The 20,884-nt window shown below is 38.5% G+C and overlaps 2 protein-coding genes across 4 annotated transcripts in view; both read left to right on the top strand.

The window, feature by feature from the left end:
* Positions 1–1,375: 1,375 nt before the first annotated feature.
* yipf5 (Yip1 domain family, member 5) lies at positions 1,376–5,072 on the top strand. Of its 2 annotated transcripts, none has more exons than XM_025065685.1 (5): positions 1,376–1,481; positions 1,634–1,806; positions 2,091–2,236; positions 2,485–2,666; positions 4,329–5,072. In XM_025065685.1, exons 1-5 carry the CDS (start codon positions 1,378–1,380, stop codon positions 4,336–4,338), a joined length of 615 nt encoding a protein of 204 aa, XP_024921453.1. In that variant the 5' UTR covers positions 1,376–1,377; the 3' UTR covers positions 4,339–5,072. The 2 variants fall into 2 exon arrangements, with proteins under 2 accessions (XP_024921453.1, XP_024921452.1); XM_025065684.1 differs by lacking the exon at positions 4,329–5,072 and adding an exon at positions 3,317–4,305.
* LOC103394845 (glucocorticoid receptor) overlaps positions 4,885–20,884 on the top strand; it is a 51,661-nt gene continuing 35,661 nt past the window's right edge. The window contains exons 1-5 of one of the 2 annotated variants that reach the window (XM_025065682.1): positions 4,885–5,019; positions 5,837–5,948; positions 6,435–6,574; positions 7,584–7,687; positions 8,513–8,734. The gene's annotated coding sequence lies outside the window, so the exon portion shown is untranslated. Of the gene's footprint in view, positions 5,020–5,219; positions 6,575–7,583; positions 7,688–8,512; positions 8,735–20,884 lie in introns of those variants that run through there. The other variant, XM_025065683.1, reaches the window with a different exon arrangement.

The following is a 20,884-nucleotide window of genomic DNA, read 5'->3' on the forward strand; positions in this document are numbered from 1 at the left end:
GAATGAATTTATACAGTTGCCTTTGTTGATAAAGTACATACACTTTGTTTACTATGGGCCAGTGTATAACCATAGTAACCCTAAATGGCCTATACAAGGCTATATAAAGTAAACAAAATGCAGACTTGCAATTTAAGTGTAGGCTCATCAAACATTGCAACCATATTCTATTTGATAAAAAAATAATAATAATAAAAGAGACGAGGCTATTCATCATTTACTATTGATTTATAAAAGCAGAGGCTCGATTTCGTGTTACAATGACAATAAAGACTATAAAAATAAATAAAAAAGTAAAAAAAAAAAAACAGTCCACGTCGTACCGATTTTGATTTAAAAAAAAAAACAGCCCACGTCGTACCGATGTTGATCCATAGAGGGCGCTACAGTTTATAGAAAAAAAATTTGCTTTGGTTCCTTGCAGCTTCCGGTGGTGTACGTATTACCCCGGAAGATAATCTTTTCTCCTGACACGTAGCAGCCGCAACCCAGTTGGTATAGTCCTCGGCAGATTAAAAGTACATCGCAGGTAACTTTTGGTGTGTGTGTGGTTGGTTATGTCTGAATAATGAAAGATTTTTGCAAGAAATACAACTAATCCAGCATAAAGTTTACCGCTTGTGTCATGCGCAAAGCTTGTTAGGCACGTCTCTCAAACTTAGCTGTTCTGCAGCTAGCTTTAGCTATGTAGCATAGTTTAATATACGTGAGGTCGTGATATATTGTTTTGTTGCATTTTGGTCAGTTTCAATACATTACCAAAAATGTCGTGCAGTTGTTTATTTTTGATAAAGATGTTAAAAACCTTTCTCTGTGTGTGGGTTTAGTCACGTTAGCGTCTTTAGTTCACCGATAAGTGAAGCCGGTGGTTTGGAGTTGCTCTTATACATGTCCACGTCCTCGACTTGAACACAAACATGCTTTTGTTCTTGTCTAAAATGTTTGAATTATTCCGGTAACCTCGTTTATTTATGACTCGCTTTTCTTATGTTACCGCGCTCCACATATTGTTATTGGATGTTGAAAACATTGTCACGTTCATCGTTATCATGAAAATACGAGGGTAAGTTGTGTTGTTTTTCAACAACTGATGGTTATGTATGCTGAATAATGTAATATTTCAGACATTGCGGGTGTTGGCAGTGATGTTTCAGTATGTTAGAAATAAATAAAAATTAGAACAATAAGACCAGTGTTTTGTTTTGGGCAGCCGTCACCACGAAATAATCGCAGATTAATTTTTACAATATTACTACTATGTTAAGAAAATACACCATTGATATTTGTTTCTTTTAGGTCAATGGTAAATAATCTTTGTAAATGATCCCAGCTGCTTGTGTTTTCATTGTTCTGAGTTTGGTTTTGTGGCATGCAGAGATGTCGGGGTTTGACAACTTCAACACAGACTTTTACCAGTCAAGCTACAGCGTAGATGACCAAAATCAGGCTGGCTACGGCAACACAGAAAATCAATATAATAAGTAAGTGAAAAATACAAGTACAAGTTATATTTCCTTTTCCTTGTACTTTCTCAGCTACTAACAGCTACCTGGTTTACTAAAGATAACACATTTGGATTGTTATTTTGAAGAATTGTTGAAATGATAAATTTTAAAGAAAATGTGTTTTCCAGGCAATACAGTCAGTACGACTACTCCCAGCCTATGGGGTACCCATCTCCAGGGATGATGCAGCCTCAACAGCCATACACAGGACAGATCTTTCAACCCACACAGACCTATACTCCGTCCCCATCACAGTCTATGTATGGCAGTAGCTTCGATGATGAGCCACCGCTGCTAGAAGGCAAGTCTTTAACTTTACTTAATACTGTACTAAATCGAGGTTTCAAATGTGATGTTATTTTTTGTCTCTCTTTGTTATTTTGTTGTCTCAATTGTTGAGGGTTTTTGGAATAGATGGAAATATGCATGCTGACCACCAAGCACATTTTTTTAAATGTCATTACTAAGAGAAAGAAACCTGAGGTGCATTTTTAACCGCAGTTGTTTGTGGATGTCGTTCCTCCACCGCCACTGTTTTCTCATGCTGTAGTTTTTGTTTTGTCTTTTCCTTTTTTTATACTGTAGAATTAGGGATCAACTTTGATCACATTTGGCAGAAAACTCTGACAGTGCTCCACCCAATGAAAGTAGCAGACGGCAGCATCATGAATGAAACAGATCTGGCTGGACCAATGGTCTTCTGTTTGGCCTTTGGAGCTACGCTTCTTCTGGTAAAACCCTATATTGACTACTGGTGATATTTGTCAAAATACAATATACACATCAAGTTTTGCACTTACTAATACAATAAAATTAAATAATGATTGTTTTAGGCCCCATGCATATTCATTTAACTTTTTACAATAATTTTTAGAAAATTATTTTTGTCAACCTGTGATCAGACTGTTTACTGTGTTACTGTTTACATTTATTTTACTCTGTTTACATCTTCACCTTAATGTTGCTTTCCCTCTCACAGTCAGGTAAGATCCAGTTTGGCTATGTCTACGGCATCAGTGCAATCGGCTGCCTGGGCATGTACTGTCTACTTAACCTAATGAGTATGACGGGCGTCTCCTTCGGCTGCGTGGCAAGTGTCCTGGGTTACTGCCTCCTCCCCATGATCCTCCTCTCCAGCTTTGGAGTCATCTTCTCTTTACAGTGAGTAGGAAACCAGTAAGAGTCACTGTTAATTTCTAAACTATACAAGGAGAAAGTTAGACTTGTTTAACAAAATATGTGAACTTGTTCTCTACTGAAATTGGTTTCTTATTTAAAACAGCTCCAAATCACTGTTAAAACATTAGATGACATCATGATGTCCCCAATTCTTAGTAGTAAACTATGATCCTTTCACAGTTTATTCATTTGTTTGGTGTACATGGCGTTGAACAGGAAAATGCCGAGCACCACCTTCACCAAAACGAAGCTGACTTCAGCAGTAATAGCCCATGAGTAAAGCACTTAAACTTTATGAGGTGATAAAATGTAGACATTGTTGATTGACTGAATGTTGCTCTGAGGTTTAAGACACTTAAGGATATTTATCATTTAGGGTAAAGTGACAGCAAGAGGTAGACTGTTAATGTGCATCAGCCTCAATTTCTGAAGCTGGGGTGAGAAAAATTAATTTAAAGTGGTCTTGAAATACTTTAGAGTGATATGTACAGGATTAAAAATTGACATCACATTAACAGTAAAGAAATGGATTTTTATAAAAGGCTGATTTCCTGTAGGACAGTTGTGATTGATGAAGATCATTTTCCATTTTCTTTCTTTTTTTTGTTTCTTTTTTTGTTTGCACCCTCCAGGGGCATGATGGGAGTCATACTAACAGCAGCAATCATTGGCTGGTGCAGCTTCTCAGCCTCAAAGATCTTCATCTCGGCTCTGGCCATGGACGGGCAGCAGCTGCTGGTGGCCTATCCATGTGCTTTGTTATATGGCGTCTTTGCTCTCATTTCAGTCTTCTAAAAATAAAACAGCAGCTTAAAAATAACTGCGCTCCAGACTCTGTAACATCACTCCAATTAGCATCACTAGCATCATAATTATCATAATTAATGGCTAGTTGCAGTGCTGTTACAGAAAACTGAGAGCTGCAGTCAAAAATGATACCATGGGTTTATTTTCTTTTATAAGCCACCGCTACTCTCTAGGTTCCAACTTGACTGTCTGCAGGATGGAGGGCTGGAGGGTAAGAGTGTCCTTACTTTCCAGCTAACTCCTGTCATGCATACAAAAGGGGAAGGCTGTTGCTCTCCTGCGGACAATTTTGGACTTGAAACAGCCTGATACAGTTCAATGATTTTAAAGGACATATTGCAAAAGGAAGTACTTCTCACACATCACAATCCTACAGAAGATTTATTCAATTTGGGCACGCGGAAGCCAGTGAAAATAACGCGTGTCCTGTTGTTTGCTTGGCCTTTGTGAACAATCTCTGTCCAATCACCAACTACGAGACAAAGGGAAGGACCCACTCTCGTTCTGCACAAAACTGCAGCGTCTCACTCCACTACAAAAGGCTGGAGTTTTTGTTGAGGATCTGATCTTCGATATGACAACCTGCTGCTTTGCTTCATCCTCTTATGAGTAGTTTTATTAAAAATGTTATGAAATTCATTCAAGATCATCATATAAGAGACACCATTACTGTTTTGGCACAGGCATACAATTCGCATCTCTTACATTTCTTAAAACATTATTTTATTGTCCCCTCTCAGTGTATGCTTTGATGTCTCGTCTGTTCCATGTCTTCTGTCTTCTTCAATGTACATTAAAATTGTCTTTAAAGGTTTATTCTTGTGATTTTTTTTACAGGCAGCATTGACTGTTTAAGCAGATCAATGTAGGTAACAGACAACATGAAATCGCACTGCTTCTTTGAACACCAGCGTCACTTACTTTGGAGAACTCATAGGTGGGTTGCACCACAGAAATGTCCCAAAGCTGTTGTGTAGAATGTTTTCATCTGCAAGATAATTGGTTGAATGTTACTGATGTATGTTTTTCTTCTGTCCTGCAGATGGTGCTGTAAAAAGTTTGAATTGCCTTAGGCATCGAATACTGGTGTAGCATATATGAATAATATGAATGTATAATTTATATTTTCTTGTTTACCTGTCAAAATTGCATTAATTTGAGTAATTTTCAATTGAGGTACAGTTTTTCTCTGTACCTCAATTGAAAATTGTTTTATAACATGGCAGTTTGATTCACAGTCTACCCCACTGCCCCACCACCCGTCTCCCCTTCTTTGTCAAGTGAACACATTCACAAATAAATATTAGCAAGAGTAAGATATGAGACGATAAAGAGAAAACAGGTAGGAGACAGCCTCCCTGCACCGGAGCAGGTCACAGTATTCTCCAGGTCATGCAATAATCTGTGGAATTCTGAATACTTCATTTGGTTGTTACTTGTGAAGTTATTAACGAGTTATTTTAATCTCTGCAGTTTGATGAGTCTGCTGCTGCAACACCAGAAAGTTGCATTTTACTGTAGTCATCTGGTAAGATTGAATGGACGTGTTAGAATGTTGAATACAGAATCTGTAGGCTGTCAGGTACGAGTGGCATCCTTTTTCTTCAACCTGTTTTGTTTTGTTTGTTTTTTGCACACGCATCTGAAATGCATGTTAAGTGGATGTAAAGCAGGATGAGATGAATAATTCAGGTACTTATTCATAGAGTGGTTCTTCCATTCCAGCCAACTCAACATTAAGAGCATATTTTGCATTTGAAACGAACCCGTTTCGAAGCAGTCTGCTTGTAAATGCCACTCTTTTATACAGTAAATGGTCAGCTCCTGTGTACTGTGTACTAATACATAATACTATTTTTTCTTTTTCTAACCTGTCCTTTCCATCAATTGGGGAAAACAATAAGAGGTCTGATATTTATTTTTTATTACTGTTATTAACAACGCTAATGTTAACAAGAATAGGGACAGTGGTGACTTCATCTGAGTCAACCAATAATATTAACTACTATTTATTAATAACAGACAATAAAACCACCTGACCTAATTTCATTAGGAGACAATTCTGCGAGCGATGCAGTTCCTTTTAAGTGGCTTTTTGTTTTCTTAAGCTGTTTTTTTTTTGCCCAGTCAAGAATCTGTCAGATACCAGAGAACAGGTTGTGACATCAGTAAACACTCTGATGTTCATTTCAGAGTCCATAGAAAAGAGATTTGCAGAATTACAGATTTTCCAAAGCACTTCTCCTGGCCTTTTGACTGTCTAATTCACAGGCTCCCGTCTCTGCTCTTAGTGCTGACGTAGAAAATCCTCATTTATTCATTTTCTACCATGTTATCTTTTTCAGGGTCAGAGTGGAGGCTGGAGCCAATCCCTGCAGTCATTGGCTGAGGGTGGACAGTATTTGCAGTCCGTCATCTATAAAGAGACACATATTGTCACTTACAATCACACTGGTGGTCAGTTTACAGTATTATTAATCTGATCCAGTGTGTTTTGATATCAGTAAATATGTGTAGCTAAGGAAATAATTTCCACACTCCAGATTTAAAGAGATTAAGCCGGTTGTTGTGAAGCAGGAGCATTAACCACTTCCTCCACTGTGAAAAATATGTATGTTTATGAGTGGGAAAAATGTATTTAAACATTAGCCATTTAATAGAAAATATGTACAATAGTACATAAAATTAGTACCTGTTGCAGAGATTCTGCCTCTGTGATTTACTTTTCGAGTCAAACAGGAAGAAGCATATTAAAAAGGAGTGATTGCCTCAGCTGACCAATGTTTTTGACAGTGTAACTTCCTGCAATTGGAGTAGGTTGGGAGTCATTCATGCTGCGACTGTTTTCATTAACTGCGAGTAAAAATAATACCAATGTTGAACTTCAAAAAGGTTTTACTGACGTTAGTAGTAATTTATTCATAATTGTTTCTTTTTCTTTAGCTGGTCTGTTGAAGTGCTATAAACGGCTCCAATACCAGATGTCTGGAAAAACAGGAAGACAAAACGGGCCGCATCTTCCTGTTTTTCATAACCTAAAACAGTCCTACCAATTTGCCAGCAGAGGGCAATGTAGAGTCAGTGTACGTGTCATCTTTTCTTTCCCCTCTTCCCAAACCTGTCATTTCTAATGGACCTAATGACATTTGCCCCCCCTTCCTCTCCATAACTTTATTAACCTACATGAACAATGCAATGTTTGTTAATGTAATGTAATGTTGTTGTACATGGGATTCATATACATGTCGTTTCCAAAATTCGACACCTCCAAGTTTAAAAATAGCTGCCTAGTCGGATGGTCAAGTGCCTGTGTATATGGGCCAGTGTACCATTATGTTATCTAATGGAGGATAATCTCTCATCCATCTGCCTGGCCTGAGTCATAGCCTGACTGTGGAGAAGCAGCTAATGATGAAATTGTCTCCCGCTCTGCTTGGAAGGAAAACATTGGCTTAGACAGACTCCTGTCACAAAGGCTGAGACAGTGAGAGGCATTTCATTATTGGTTCTACGTTACCAAACCATAAAACAAACGTTGTTTATTAATGTTTATTAATTGTCAATCTTTCTCTGGGAGCTGCCGCGTTTTGGCCACTCTAGGTTAGTGCTAACAAAGTACTTCGAAGTAGATTTTGCTGCATATTGTTCCAGGAAAGCTGTCTGTCATTTTAGGGGAGTGACATTCACAGGCAGTGAAGTAGAAACGGAGGTCATTATGGCTGTAGTCACAGCGCTGTTTATAATTATGGGCAAATGAACAGGCAGAAATGTGATAGTGAATAAAACTCTAAATCCTCCTGGCAGCCTGAATACACTGCTAAAGAAACTTGAGATGGTTTTTTATGATAAATGTAGTTTTCTTTCACTGTGATTCACGTATTTATTTCAAATGAGTTTGTCATTTTACACAGTGACATTCCTTAAGAATAATATCCCATCATGCCACAGTCATACATTAATACTAACAGTATGTGAGTTCTTTAGTGGTTCTTTGTTAAATATAACGGTGATATGGTTAATATCTGTTCTTCTGCTTTATCTTTTTCTTACACCATGAAAATTAACACCCAGAATCCTTTTGTTTTTCCAAAGTTGTCTGTCAGGAGGGAGACAATGACGTGCACTGACCAACGGCCCGTGAAGCTGCAGCCAACCCCACTGCATTTTGGGTCACACGTGGAGTCAAAGCTGTACAGGTCAGTAGTCTATTAAAATACATACCGTTGTAGTACGTGGTGTACCTTGGGTCTGTAAAATGGTGGCCTGGTAGTTAAGGAAGTGTACTTATGTCCAGATGTCGCAGGTTCAAATCCACCACCTTGCCTGCTCATGGGTTAAATCTGGAGGACAGAAAATAAAATGTTCAGTTGTGAATATCCTGGCATTGCTGTTGTGTGAAGCCAGTGTTTTTTTGTCCTTGATCACTCAGACATTGTTCACAGGTTGTTGTTTTGTTTGTTTTTTTTACATAATGCTCTTTGACAAAATTGTTCCTTGGGGACTAAAAAATTGAGCAGGTGCGTCTATTTTTAAATAGTGGACAACTACAGGTGTTGCTGAGTGGGGAGCAGATGTGACCCAGGTAGAACGGATCCGAGCTCCAAAACATCCTAGGGCTGATGAGGGATTTAACTTCACTGAGGGAGCAGACGAGTGACAGGTGGAAATGTAACGATTGCTATTCAGCAAAGCAGTGCTGCCTCTTAATGCATCTGCAAAGCCAACAGCACATGAATATTCACTCAGCAACTGTTAGCACAGCACTGAGTGTGATTTGCTTTTGCATTTCATTAGGCTAATTGTCCCCTCTCATGGTTCTGTTGACTCTTCTAACAGTTGATTCAGAACTCGATGAACTAATGCAAACACTGGGCGATGAGCAGAGTCAAGCCAAAGGGAAATGAGCAGTGTGTGTGTCTGTGTGTGTATTTAATGTATGCAATGTTTGGTGAGCATTAAATTTTCTGCTTTGCCTCCACAGGGTGCTGTATTTGCTTAAATTTTCTGCTTTGCCTCCACAGGGTCCCAGGAGGAAGACCAGCAAATACTGCGTTTTGCCTCGCCTCCTCTGATCTGTTCTGACAAATCCATCAATGACAACTACAAAGCAGAAGAGCGGCTATCAAGTTTGTGCTGTGCGACCTGTGACCTGTGTCTTCAGTGTGGTGTCACCCAGCTCCACGTCCACGCCCTGAGCCTCCACCGGTTGACGTCATCACTTGACTGGTCACGTCAGGTGTCAGGTATTGTGGCAAAGCAACTTAAGGTCAAAACCTCGTACAACCTGAAAGGTACTTTTAACCAGGTCGCCACTGTTTGAAATAGCGAAACCAGACAAACAAATATATATATTTTTTGTAATAGCACTGATGTTTACTTTCAAGATGACTCGTTCTTCATTCAAAAACATTCAAAATTGACTAATCTTCACTACGTTTGTAGACGGAGACTCACACATATGGACACAGACGTGTATTGGCAAGTGTAGATAAAGTCATTTCAGTTCTAAAGAAAATGAAACCATAAACTTGAAACTGCTTCTCCCAGCAGACAGTGTAGCATGTCAAAACATGACAAGGGCCATAACTATTTTATTAATGGTTGTGTTCAGTCTGGGTGTTCCCAGATAAGAACGGGTTCGATCAGGTTATGATTGCCAAAGTCGGATGTATGAATGAATGTGTAAAGCTGTTGTCACGAGACAATTTGAACTCTCGTCGCAGTTTTCACGTCTGTTGAACAGATTGTGTTTTCTCAAAGTGGAGCAGAACAGTAAAGTTATCTCGGTGTAACCGACCAACCTGTGGCGAGTTGTTAGTGCCTTCGCCTTACAGCAGAAGGTTTCAAGTTCTCCCAGTGTGTATTTGTGAGGGGTTTAATGTGGGTTTGCATAAGACCTAGAGTAGATCCATATGAATATATACCTTAAATACTGCTACCGCTACTACAAGATGATATGTGTTTACCAAAGAGAATATGTACACCCTGATCCCGTCATATATTTGTGCTGGTAGGTTATCCGACATGATCAGAGTGGTTCGCGCATGTAAAAGCTTAGCCATTAGGCGTGTATTATACTGCCTTCACCCTGCAGTGAGTTGTTCTGCCATCTGAATTCCAATCAACCTGTGTTGGACTACAGGGTCACTAATTAATGTGCAGAGACAGAGCTGAATGAATTCCTGATGTTTAGTGAATAATATAATGTACCAAAATACAAACTAATTATACCGTGCGCTGCCGAGTCTTGTCAGAGAATGTCTTCATATTTTTTTTTCCTGATTAGTTTTTTTGGAACAAGCACATCAAGTGCTTTTACTGATATGCGTATCTGTTTGGTTATGTCCATTCACTGTCCAATGAACAAAGCTGCAGTTTCTGTGGATGAAACCCCATACACTGACTAATGTCTCCTCACAGCCTATTATTTTAATATCAGTTTCATCAGTGAGTAAGATCTTTGAGCAGCAATTTATGAGTACTGAGACTAAATTCTTTGACGAATTTAACTGATTTCTTTTCAAATATGAATCCATGGAGTACAAACCAATTTGACCTCGAAGATGAGGACCAATCTTCAATTATTTGCTCAGGAGAACAGGGTTTTTTAACAAAGCATTTCTGGACAGATTTTTATCTTTGCTTCAATTTATTGTAGGTTATATAGTTATTTATTTTATGAAAAACGTTTTTAACCTCCACTTTTGCTGTAGTACAGCCTGCACCTGTTAAGATTATGTTGATTACTTTTAGTAACCCCTTACTAACAGTCTGGTCCATAGCATAAAAATATGTATAAAAATAAAATTCAATTCATTACAAATGAATCAAATTTAAAAGCTTTATTTATCCCCAGGGGGCTTTTAGACGTACACAGAGCAGCTATGTATAACATAGTGGTATTTACAGCAATGGTAAGGACAGCAGGACAACTACGGTTCCTATAGCATTATGGACAGCTGTTTACATATGTGCACCTTGTCATGTGACCAAGATCATCTTTAAGAGAGTGCACAGATATTTAATGGAACTAAACAAGGACATAGTAGAGGCCTCGAGTCTTAAAACTGCATTTACAACTGCACTTCTGGTAATGTTGACCTTTCCGTTTTTCATCTTTTCATCATTTTTACAAGATATGAAATATTGTAAGCCTCTTACGCTAAATACAGCAATATATGCTGAGAAATTCAGCGGTGAACATCCCTGGCAAAAGCAATTGTACGATACTTCAAACAATTACATTCTTACCTAACTGTATCTTAAAGAAAATTGGGCTGAAAACATATACGCCTTAATTTATTAATTTATCACCGCGAAAGACCAGCACACTGAGTGTAACAATTTCTTTCACACTACAGCAAGGCCAGAAACACGACTAATACTGCATAAGAACGAGACAGCGAGATAACACAAAAGTAAAAGAAAAAGTATTTTGTGTCCAGGTCCTGCTTAATATTTAACAGCATGAATCATCTCTGTCTTTCTCTCATTACTCTGTCCATGCGACCGCCGCTCCTCTTTTTTCAACCACACATGAATGATGCACAGCTAATAGCAGATTAGATCATTGTGCTGTAATTGTTAGCACTAATCACTCAGTGTGGGGACCCACGCTCATATATGACGTGCGGCGCTTCACAAACCGAGGCGTGCGGTTGGAAAAAAACCCACTGTAGTTCTCGGCCGGTGACATTTGTACTGTAATGCTGCACTACCTTCCCTATAGCACTGCAACAATGGAAAACTCCTGCTGCTGAACTTGATGCACTTCATGAGCAAAATCACATCCTGCCGACAGACCCCTGATGATGGTGTACTCTTAGAATCCATACAGTATATCCATACAGTATTGCAGTAGTTGATGTATTTCAATTTTACATTTTTTAAATTGCTGGCTTTCTTTTCGAGAGATATGCAGATTTGTCATTCATTATGATTCATTTACCCAGAGATTGATCAGATTAATCATTTTGGATGGATGGATGGATGGATGGATGGATGGATGGATAGATGGATGGATAGATAGATGGATGGATGGATAGATGGATAGCCTTGATGCAATGCAAAATCAAAAACGCAGCTGAATAATGTCCATAATCAGGTGGTTACACAGATAAGATGTAAAGATCTTTGGGCAGATTATAATGACCTACAATAGTTGGACTCTTGCCAGGCTGAGCCGTAAACTGATTCCACCCCTCCTCCCGCCTGGTGCTTTTTTGGATTTAAGTGGTGCACTCCAGATTGCATTACCACCTGGTTCCCACTGGTTGACATTACTACCCTGAACATGTCTTAGCCATTTGCAGAGAAAGGTTTAACAGTAAAAATACAGCATAACATACATCACGCACACCGCTTTAATTTTGAAAATACCTGCAAAATCGTCTCTGCTTACTAAACATTCTGATTAATGACAATTTATCCTCTCCATCTCTCTCTATCGCTTTCTTTCTTTCTCTGTCTCTCTCTCTCTCTCTCTCTCTCTCTCCCTCCCACTTTCTTGGGGCAAAGTGTACATATCCTTCATAACAGATGTGTTCAACCTGGAGTAGGCATGAGTACATTCTCTCTGGCTGCATTCTAATGATGGATTAAAACACTAAGAGTGTAATTGATGGTAAATGACATCCCTAATCAGTCTCCCAGATAAACAAGCTCCTCATTAGAGCAGCAATTAGTCGGGTAATGAAATCCTGTCAGAAAATACAAAAGGGAAAGGGACGTGTCAAGTTAAAATACATTTCCTGCGGGGACATCACCGACCAAAGGGCGTATGAGGGAAAAGGCTCCCAAAAGGGGGCATTTATTTTGACTGGAGGATTGGTTCATTTCTGTTCTGTTCTGCTCTGCATCATATCATAGCAGCTCTGACCTGAAATTGTGAGTAGATTTTGAAGAAAATCTCTAATTCAGTCGTACATCGGAACCAATGTTTGTTGGGCAAAACATACTTGTTACTGAAATTGCATTTGCCCCTCTCTGAAGGTCCACAAACTCTCTTCGCCAGCAACACTGAAATTCAAGATTGAGTAACATTTCAGTTCACGCCAGTGTTAATCCGTCATGTTTAAACTTGATTGAAGTTTTATTCTGATCAATCACAGGGAAGTTGCGATTAATCATAAGCGTATGTTCATGACTAATTGAGATAAATCAACGTTCCTGCCTTGGTGAACTAGTGGCTTATAAAACTCCAGTGAAGATGTTGTCTTAAACAATCCAATCCATTCAATAATACTGACCCTGAAGTTAATTCCAGCCCAAACACCAGGTGTCGAGATGGTATTTTAAACATGAGGGTGCTTCAGGCAAACAATAACATTTTCCCGCAGTGTGTCTGATTGATAATGATAATTGCATGGACCTTTCAGGGATAGGCAAATTTGCTCAAAAAATGTAAAACTGTAAACAAAAATAAAAATGATTGGTGTTGAACAATGACACACAGGCAATAAGAACTATTTTGATGCCACGGATAATGTTTAATAGTAAACACATGTGGGCTTGCCTGTGTTTGACTCATCACATAGCATAGCCGCACATCACCACCCCACCCTGCCCAGACCCTGCAGCATTGATCTGACTGCCTCTTTGATGACTAATATATGAGATTTTAAAAGCAAGAAAAAGAAAAAAAAAAAAAAAAAAAAACCAACAGAGTTGGTTTCTTCCTAATTATTCTTACCTATGTTCTTATTTCCCAAGGTCTGTTGCATAACTAAGTAGCTTAAGGTGAACCAGTGTAGTTGTACAAGCGATGAAAAAGACCATTAAGGTGTTACGTATGTATCAGAGAGAATAAAAAAAGTTTGTTCCTTTACCTTTTTAAAAATAGAAAAAACAAAAACAATAAAATAAGGCCCATATGAAGTTATTGTGATGATAACCTTTAAAATTGACATTTGTATTTGGAGTATGGTCAATAACAAAACAATAGGTTCATGTGGCTGGATTTGACTTACAGCTAATACTGGCAATATTGGCAGGTCCAATAATTAGCACTGCATACCTTAGTATTAGGGGGCGCTGTATCTTTTGCTTTACAGTATTTATAGTTTATTTTATCACTAAGTCTCTTCCAGTCTCCTCAGCATGTCACACATTCCGACCGGGATTTTTTTTTTAGCAGGGAAACAAGCTTGTTAGTCTGACTGGAACTATATATGTGTGTATCTATCTGTGTGTGTGTATGTGTGTGTGTGTGTATATATATATATATATATATATTTGTTTGGTAGGGGAGTGCGGGGGGGTGTGTGAGAACACACTTAGCCTTGACCTCAGTGCTAGGCTTATGCCGACCACAGGTCAGGAGAGGTCAACCACTAAAGGTCGCAACACAGCATGTATCCATGGTGACAGCTTTTCTGGGAGAAAAACAAGCAGTGGTCGGACTAAATTACAGCAGCACACAAATAGGTGTAGGGCACGAAAAAAAATAAACATATGCACAGAAATCGCTTTCAAGACAGGCTGATGTTCGAGTTCGTATAAGAGGATTTTTTTTTTCTATTCCAAACCTCCTTCCACTTGGCCGCGTGGTCATGTTTGCTTTATATGCGCCTAATCGTTTAGGTCGATCTTGGCAGAAAAATTGTTTTAGCTCTTAGCATTTACAGTATCTGTAGGGGTGGGGAGGTCACCTTTGGGACTGTGTACCTCTTTTTTTCACCTTTCACACCATTCTGTTCTACTTTAATAAGATTCTACAATGTATTTTTACTTCCTGCCTCTTGCAGCTCCATCTCTATCATCTTCCCTAGCATGTCCACTGCCCACAAGTCCAACATTTCAACATTAGCGTCCCGACTTCTCCAAACACACTTATCTATGTTTCCGTGATTGCAGTTCGCAATCCTCATGTTTTTTTTTCTGCTGCCTCTGCAAACTATTGAAAGGAGTCGAACCAGTTAGACTCTGTTCTCCTCTCTCACTCCAATGTAATTAGTCCCTCCTGTTTCCTTTGTCTGCTGGGAACATATCGCAGCCTAATCAAAACACCGCAGACATCTGTAAATAAGATTTGATTCTCGTAGGATCAAGTGCTTCTATCTAGGAAAACTGCGTAAAGTTAATTGATATTTGGTAATTGTTTTTCAGCTTGCATACAAACTCTTCTTCTTCCACCTTGGACATATTTTAAAATGGTTGTTTTAGAAGATTTATCTGTTTATAAAAATGCTATGGCAGTGAATGGCCCATAACCTATTCACCATCAAAGAGAGGATTTGTTTCCTGATCTGGTTTCACTCTTTTACTCTCCTGCATAAAAGAAAAAGGGAGTGATCTCTCTCTCTCTCGCTCTCTCTCTCTCTCTCTCTCACACACACACACACACACTCTCTCTCTCTCTCAAGTCAAACCCCAGTTTGACATAAAACAAAGTCCATTTGTTTACGATCAACTGAGATTATTGGCCTTCTTGTGTCATGGGTTAAAAAATGCTGACAACTAAAATGAGAGGTCTTAGTTTATATTCATAATATGAGTCACTGTGACATAAAGGTTCTGAATGTTATCTAGATTATCATCTATGTCATCTATAACTACATACTTAGCACACAAGTACTAGAAATACTTTCTAGTATTGCAAGTGAAAACCATGAGATAGATTAGAGTTCAGGGTCTTCATTACAACGTCTACAAAACAAAGGAGATTTGTTGGCTCCCAAGGCACTGGCCTGATTTTTTATTTTGAGACATCATGACCGAAGAATTTTTTAAATCTTTACATTTTATAAAAAGCAGATGCTGGTATTTTCTCCTTCTCACTAATTTGGATAAGGGCAAAATATTTGGTGACTGATGAAATAATTAGCTTGATATGTAAAATTTGCTCCATAGTGTCTGGATATTTTCCTAAAAAACAAAGAGGTGCCAAACCAGACAGTAGTTGGTAAACCAGGGCCTGCCTTTGTTGACAGGTGAAAGGTGTTTTGTGAGGCTGATCTCCTCTAAAAACCCTCCTATGCTGCTAACAGATCATATTCCCTATTGAACCATTGAATCGAAAGGTCAGCTGGTCAGTGGACTGAATGTCAGTGCTGTGCTTACTGTGCAAAGCAGATACAGGTTTTGAGGATAGAGATCTTTTCGCCCTGGTTTTTATAAGTGCAGCCAAGTATTATACATTATGGTAACTCAGCAGTTCATACATGCCCACACTATCCATCCATCCATCTATCCATCTATCCATCCATCCATCCATCCATCCATCAATCCATCAATCTACCTACCTACCTACCAACCAATTACATCTATTTTCTGATGACTGTATGTTTGTAACACCAAGTCTGACATTTTATATTTCATAATGGGCTCTAATGTATAAACACATGACCACAGACCCTGTACAGAGTTTTTTAGTCCTTCCTTGTAGTCAAATTGCCATTTCTTTTTTCCCTTATAAACTCCACAGTCAAACCTCCTTTGATACAACAGCAGAAATACCAAACATGTTGAGATGCCAGTCGGCTTTTAAAAATAATTCCTTTCTCCCTTCTTTCCTTCCTTCCTTCCCTCCCTCCTTCCTTTTGTGCTTCCCTCATGTCTGCCTTTCTTAACACACTTCCTACTTAAAAGGAATTCTCTCTATCTCTCTGTGCTTGCTCGCTTAAAGCAGAGGGAGAACGTTCAGAGATGAATTAAAAAAGCACTGGTTTAAAACGGTGTAGTTCTAATAATAACTAATTGAATTAAATAGTCAAGTACTATAGTTGGTGCATATCAAAGATAAAAAAAATGTTTGTGCCTAATACCTTATTAAATAACTAAAACGTGAACATTTTGGAGAAAGATTTAAGTGACCTAAATCTTTGTTTACTAAAACAGTGTTTCCCAACCTTTTTTCAGCCACGGCACAGATATATCAACAGGAAAAACCCCATGGCACACCACCAAACAGTCTCACAAAAAGTATATGTAATGAAATATTATAATGTTCAAGTTTAAATGACCTCATAATTGACTAAAATCTCACGGCACGGTGGTTGGGAATCACTGTGCTAAAACACGGAAGACTGTGCTTTTAATTTGAAATGGGCCATTGTGTTAGAAGCTCTGCTCACTTCCCTTTCACCCTTAACTTAACATAATGTTTTTGGTTTTTTATTATATCTTTTGTTAAATTGATATACAGTATTGTCCCACACGGCTGTAACCTCTACACAACACTGTCTACATTGCATATTAATCAGAACCTAGCCAAAAGAGGTGCAGGCGACAGTACTCAGTATGGAGGTGTACACAATAAAAACATTCATGTTTTAAAACAAAACAACAAAGAAATATATTTGGAGTATATTTGGAACACTATCTTTACCTTTAGTATATATATGTATATTTTTTTTAAATGAAAGCAGTAAACGGTGAACGTTCACCACGTTCTAGGTCAGCAAGGGGGTAAGCAATATGGAGTGCGATCGAGAAACCACAATGCAAAACGCTTCTTGATGATAGGTGTGACTGCAGTGAAACTGTAAGATGGGAAAATTCTTGGCACTGAGATGACAGTGGTTGGCCTAAAGTATGAGGGGATGAGTGGTTAGACCATAGTAACGGCAAAGATGTCTGAAAATATATTCTCCAGCTGTCAGGATCCTATATGTCCCTGCTGCTCTTTGAGGATAGAAACCAGAGATGGTATAAATTAAACTGACATTGCCTTATTGTTCTTAAAAAAGATGCCTTGAACGTTGACTGGAATTGGGAATCATGGGGGGGACAACTGTTCTGGTTACAAGGAACGTTACATGAACTTCATTGGAATAAAAGCTAGAATTTAGGCTTTACTGTAACGTATTATCTATATTTGTCTATTTATTTTTCCCCCGTTTCACATGAAATTCAGTTAGAATAATTGTAATTTAAAAAATGTTCTTTTTTGATATTTTTGATAATTAAACCATTTCCATTACTAGTTCCAGTCTCTCTGTCATTGGTCAAATCATGGTTAGGGCGGTTGGTACCTTCCAGTGGACTCACCACCCGCAGGTTCAGGGGGGTTGGTACGGCGCAGTGTTATTTGGGTGGCGTTTGTGGAGACTGCTGATCCCGCGACCCGGTAATGGATAAGCGGATGAAAATGGATGGATGGATACAGGTGGCACACCCCTGCTTTAGGATGTGGTTACAGGATGTTTTTTATGAATATAATTTATCTGTAAATTTTTTTGTATTTAACAATAGGCTTAAGTTCTAGCTTGTTCTGTCTTTGAGGCGTGTGGTCTGCGTAGCTATTTGGTTTTTTTTTTATGTCTGTTTCCCACCCTGATACAACCCAACCTACTGTATGTAACCTTCTTCATGGCAGGTGGGAACAAGGTTTGTTAAACAGATGACGCACTGTTCACTATTTCATGCAGGTACAACCCACTACATTACACAACCATAGGTCCATAAAGTGACTTACTGATGCAGGATCATCAGTTGCTACCTGACATTATAAACGCACTGTGTTCCCTGTGATGTTTTGAGAACAGTGCGGTTTTGTCAGACCCTGGGGAGCTCCTGCTTCTCACCAGGCACACTCACTCATAATGAGACATCCACATGCACAGGGCACACACTTGTGCTCCGCTTAATTGAATGACTTGCACCACAGACCTCACCTGCTCCTCCAATTTCTCTGCTGTTTCGTTCTACATCCTTCTCGTTCCACTTCTTGCAGAGTGGATATGATCTTGTGTGTCGGCCTGTACGGAACATCATGCCTTTTCCTTGAAGTCAATGGTACTGTTTTTTTCTTTTGAAAAATTATATAATCAAAATCAAATTATGAAATGTTGTTTTCTGCTTGAGTAATTGGATAAAGCACATCTATTTTTCTAAGTTTTTCTAAGTACCCCATTATTCATGTGTGTCAACATGATGATTGTAGCCAATATAAACCTGGTGTCAGTTCTGGTGTCACCATACTTATGACATCAAATCTGGTGCAGTCATAACTTTGAAGTCGAACATGCAATAGTGTTTCCTATGGAACTGATTCATGTTGCGTAGCACTTGCAAATACATTATGAGAGTGTGCAAAAAGCATTAGTATCATGGACCTGCATCTCCAAGCCTACATTATTTCATAAACATTTGCACCTCGTGGGATCAGCAAGATTTAAATTGTACCCTTCCATGTATTGTGTCTAAGGGAAACATTATGGGGTGGACGAAGTACACTATGTACTTGAGTTAAAAGTATAAATACTTTATGTTCAATATCACTCCGCTAAAAAGGTTTTATAATTGTATTAAAAGTGCCTTAATGAATTACAGTTCTAAAGACATTTTATTATTTTCATAAACTCTTTATATAGTCCTACATTTGTCTATTAAATAGATCATAAGCAAAAACATTGAGTGCCTCCTACCAATAAATCAAGACAGACTCATATACGAATTTACCAATCTAAGCAGTCTGATGTCAATAACAGGGTGTTTGAAGCTTGTGAATAGTGTAAAAAAAAGTATACTTTTGTACATGCACATGGTCCAGTGGTCCAGTCTGATCCAGCAACCCAAGTGGAAGTGAATAGGCATATAGGATAATTAGTTTAGCTAACTAGTTTATGGGTGATGAACAAAGACTTGAAACCCTGAACAATTCTAGAATATTGGCCGCACGCAATTTCCAGGTCTTTAAAAGACTTTGTTAGACCCATTGTTACCATGTATTAAAAACTGCAACGTGTTCCCAATGATGTTTTGAACAGACATCAGAACAGAGCGATTTTTTCAGGCTCTGGGGAGTTTCCTGCCTCTCTCCAACCACACTTGCTTTTAATGAGTCACTGATATTCACAGGACACACTCTGCTCTTCCTAATCAAGTGACTTGCATGGAGGGCCACACCTTTTTCTCCTCACATTCGCAACAAAAATGGCTCATGTTCTGGTGAACTAAAATTAATTTTCAGTTGAATCAATTTTAGAAGAACGTGTGGAATTTACCGTTGGTACAGAATACACAAAGAGGATACGAGAACTGTCATTTTACTTTTAAATATCCTAATGAAATGCCTTCAAAAGGGTTTGATAAATTTCAGATTTTTTTTTTTAAAGGACACTGGAGGGCACTGCTTCGTTAGGATTTCTAATGGATGATCTCACTAGACAAAACATAAACTGTGATTCAGCATAATACGACAAACTGTTTGGAGGCTGGGTTTAGTGTTGGTGTAGAAACAATTGTCGTAGGTAGTGAGACCTCCTGTGGTGTACATCTCTGAGGAACAAAAGGTTCTTTGAACTATATAACAGTTTGAAGAAATTGTTAAGTTTGAAATGGTTGGGGCTTCTTTTAAGATATAGAGAATATAGAATTTGTTGACAGGCAAGTCTAACATGCAAGATTCCTGAATAAAAGTGAAGTGGAGAAGCAGACGATGTAGATGGAAACATTAAAAATAGTCAAAAATGTTTTATCAGGACTTGGCAAAGTGCATGACCTTTTTGGCCTTTTTTAAAGTTCATTACCTATATTTAAGACAGTGGATTTTAGAACAAATTCTTCAGTGGTTACTTAGAGGCCTGCAGACAGATTGTCTTCCAGTGTTGAGATAAGGCATTGAGTTAAAAATGTGTGCAGACAGTGTTACTGTGTTAAAGATCAGAAACTAAACAAAGGGTTAAAGTGTCCTAAATGCTCTTTGGCCTTTGACGTCTTTCTGCAGAAGGGACTATATTAATGAGGGTTCAGCTGCAATTTGCATATATTTGGAGGTTGTTTAGAAGCTAAGAAGTACAGTTTTTTAGTGTTCTGGTTCACATGTCTCATAACAAACTTGCCTAGCTTGTCTGGTAGCAGCATTAATCAACATCAGCAGAACGGCAAAGGCATGCATAACCTGCCCTACTCTACCTCTGATTGGCTTGCACTTGTTGACTGTTAAATTAGTCTTCTAGGTAATTATGGGATTGAAATGAAATAATATATGCTAACAATACAAATGAAAGGGTAAAATAATATTACATATATTAAAGTACAAAAAATGGGAAAATTAACTGTTTTACTAGGTAAAAGGCTAGTGCTAAGTGTGTCGACTTTCTTGGCTTGTTTTTCTAACCAGGTTGCTTACTTGTCTTGCAAGGTCTGGCAACACTGAACAGTTCAGAACATTTACCCCACGCAAAGAGACACTACTTTAATCGCACATTTATTGCTACTAACGCTGGTTCTTTCTATTTATGTAATGCAGTGAGCTTTAAAAAACATGTTTTTAAATGTTGTTTGGAGCTCCCTCTCAGAATAGGGAAGCCATGCTAGTAGTCGAAAGTGAGGTTAAGTGGTTTTATCTGATGAAACGGTATTTCCTCTTAGTTATTTGAACTCTGACAACCCTATGCTATAAATCAGCTGGGGGTCAGCAGTCGGGGGGCACGGGGGGTGGGGGGATG

The sequence above is a fragment of the Cynoglossus semilaevis genome, chromosome 19 (genome assembly GCF_000523025.1).
Source record: "Cynoglossus semilaevis isolate Cse_v1.0 chromosome 19, Cse_v1.0, whole genome shotgun sequence".
In the NCBI taxonomy this organism is placed as follows: domain Eukaryota; kingdom Metazoa; phylum Chordata; class Actinopteri; order Pleuronectiformes; family Cynoglossidae; genus Cynoglossus; species Cynoglossus semilaevis.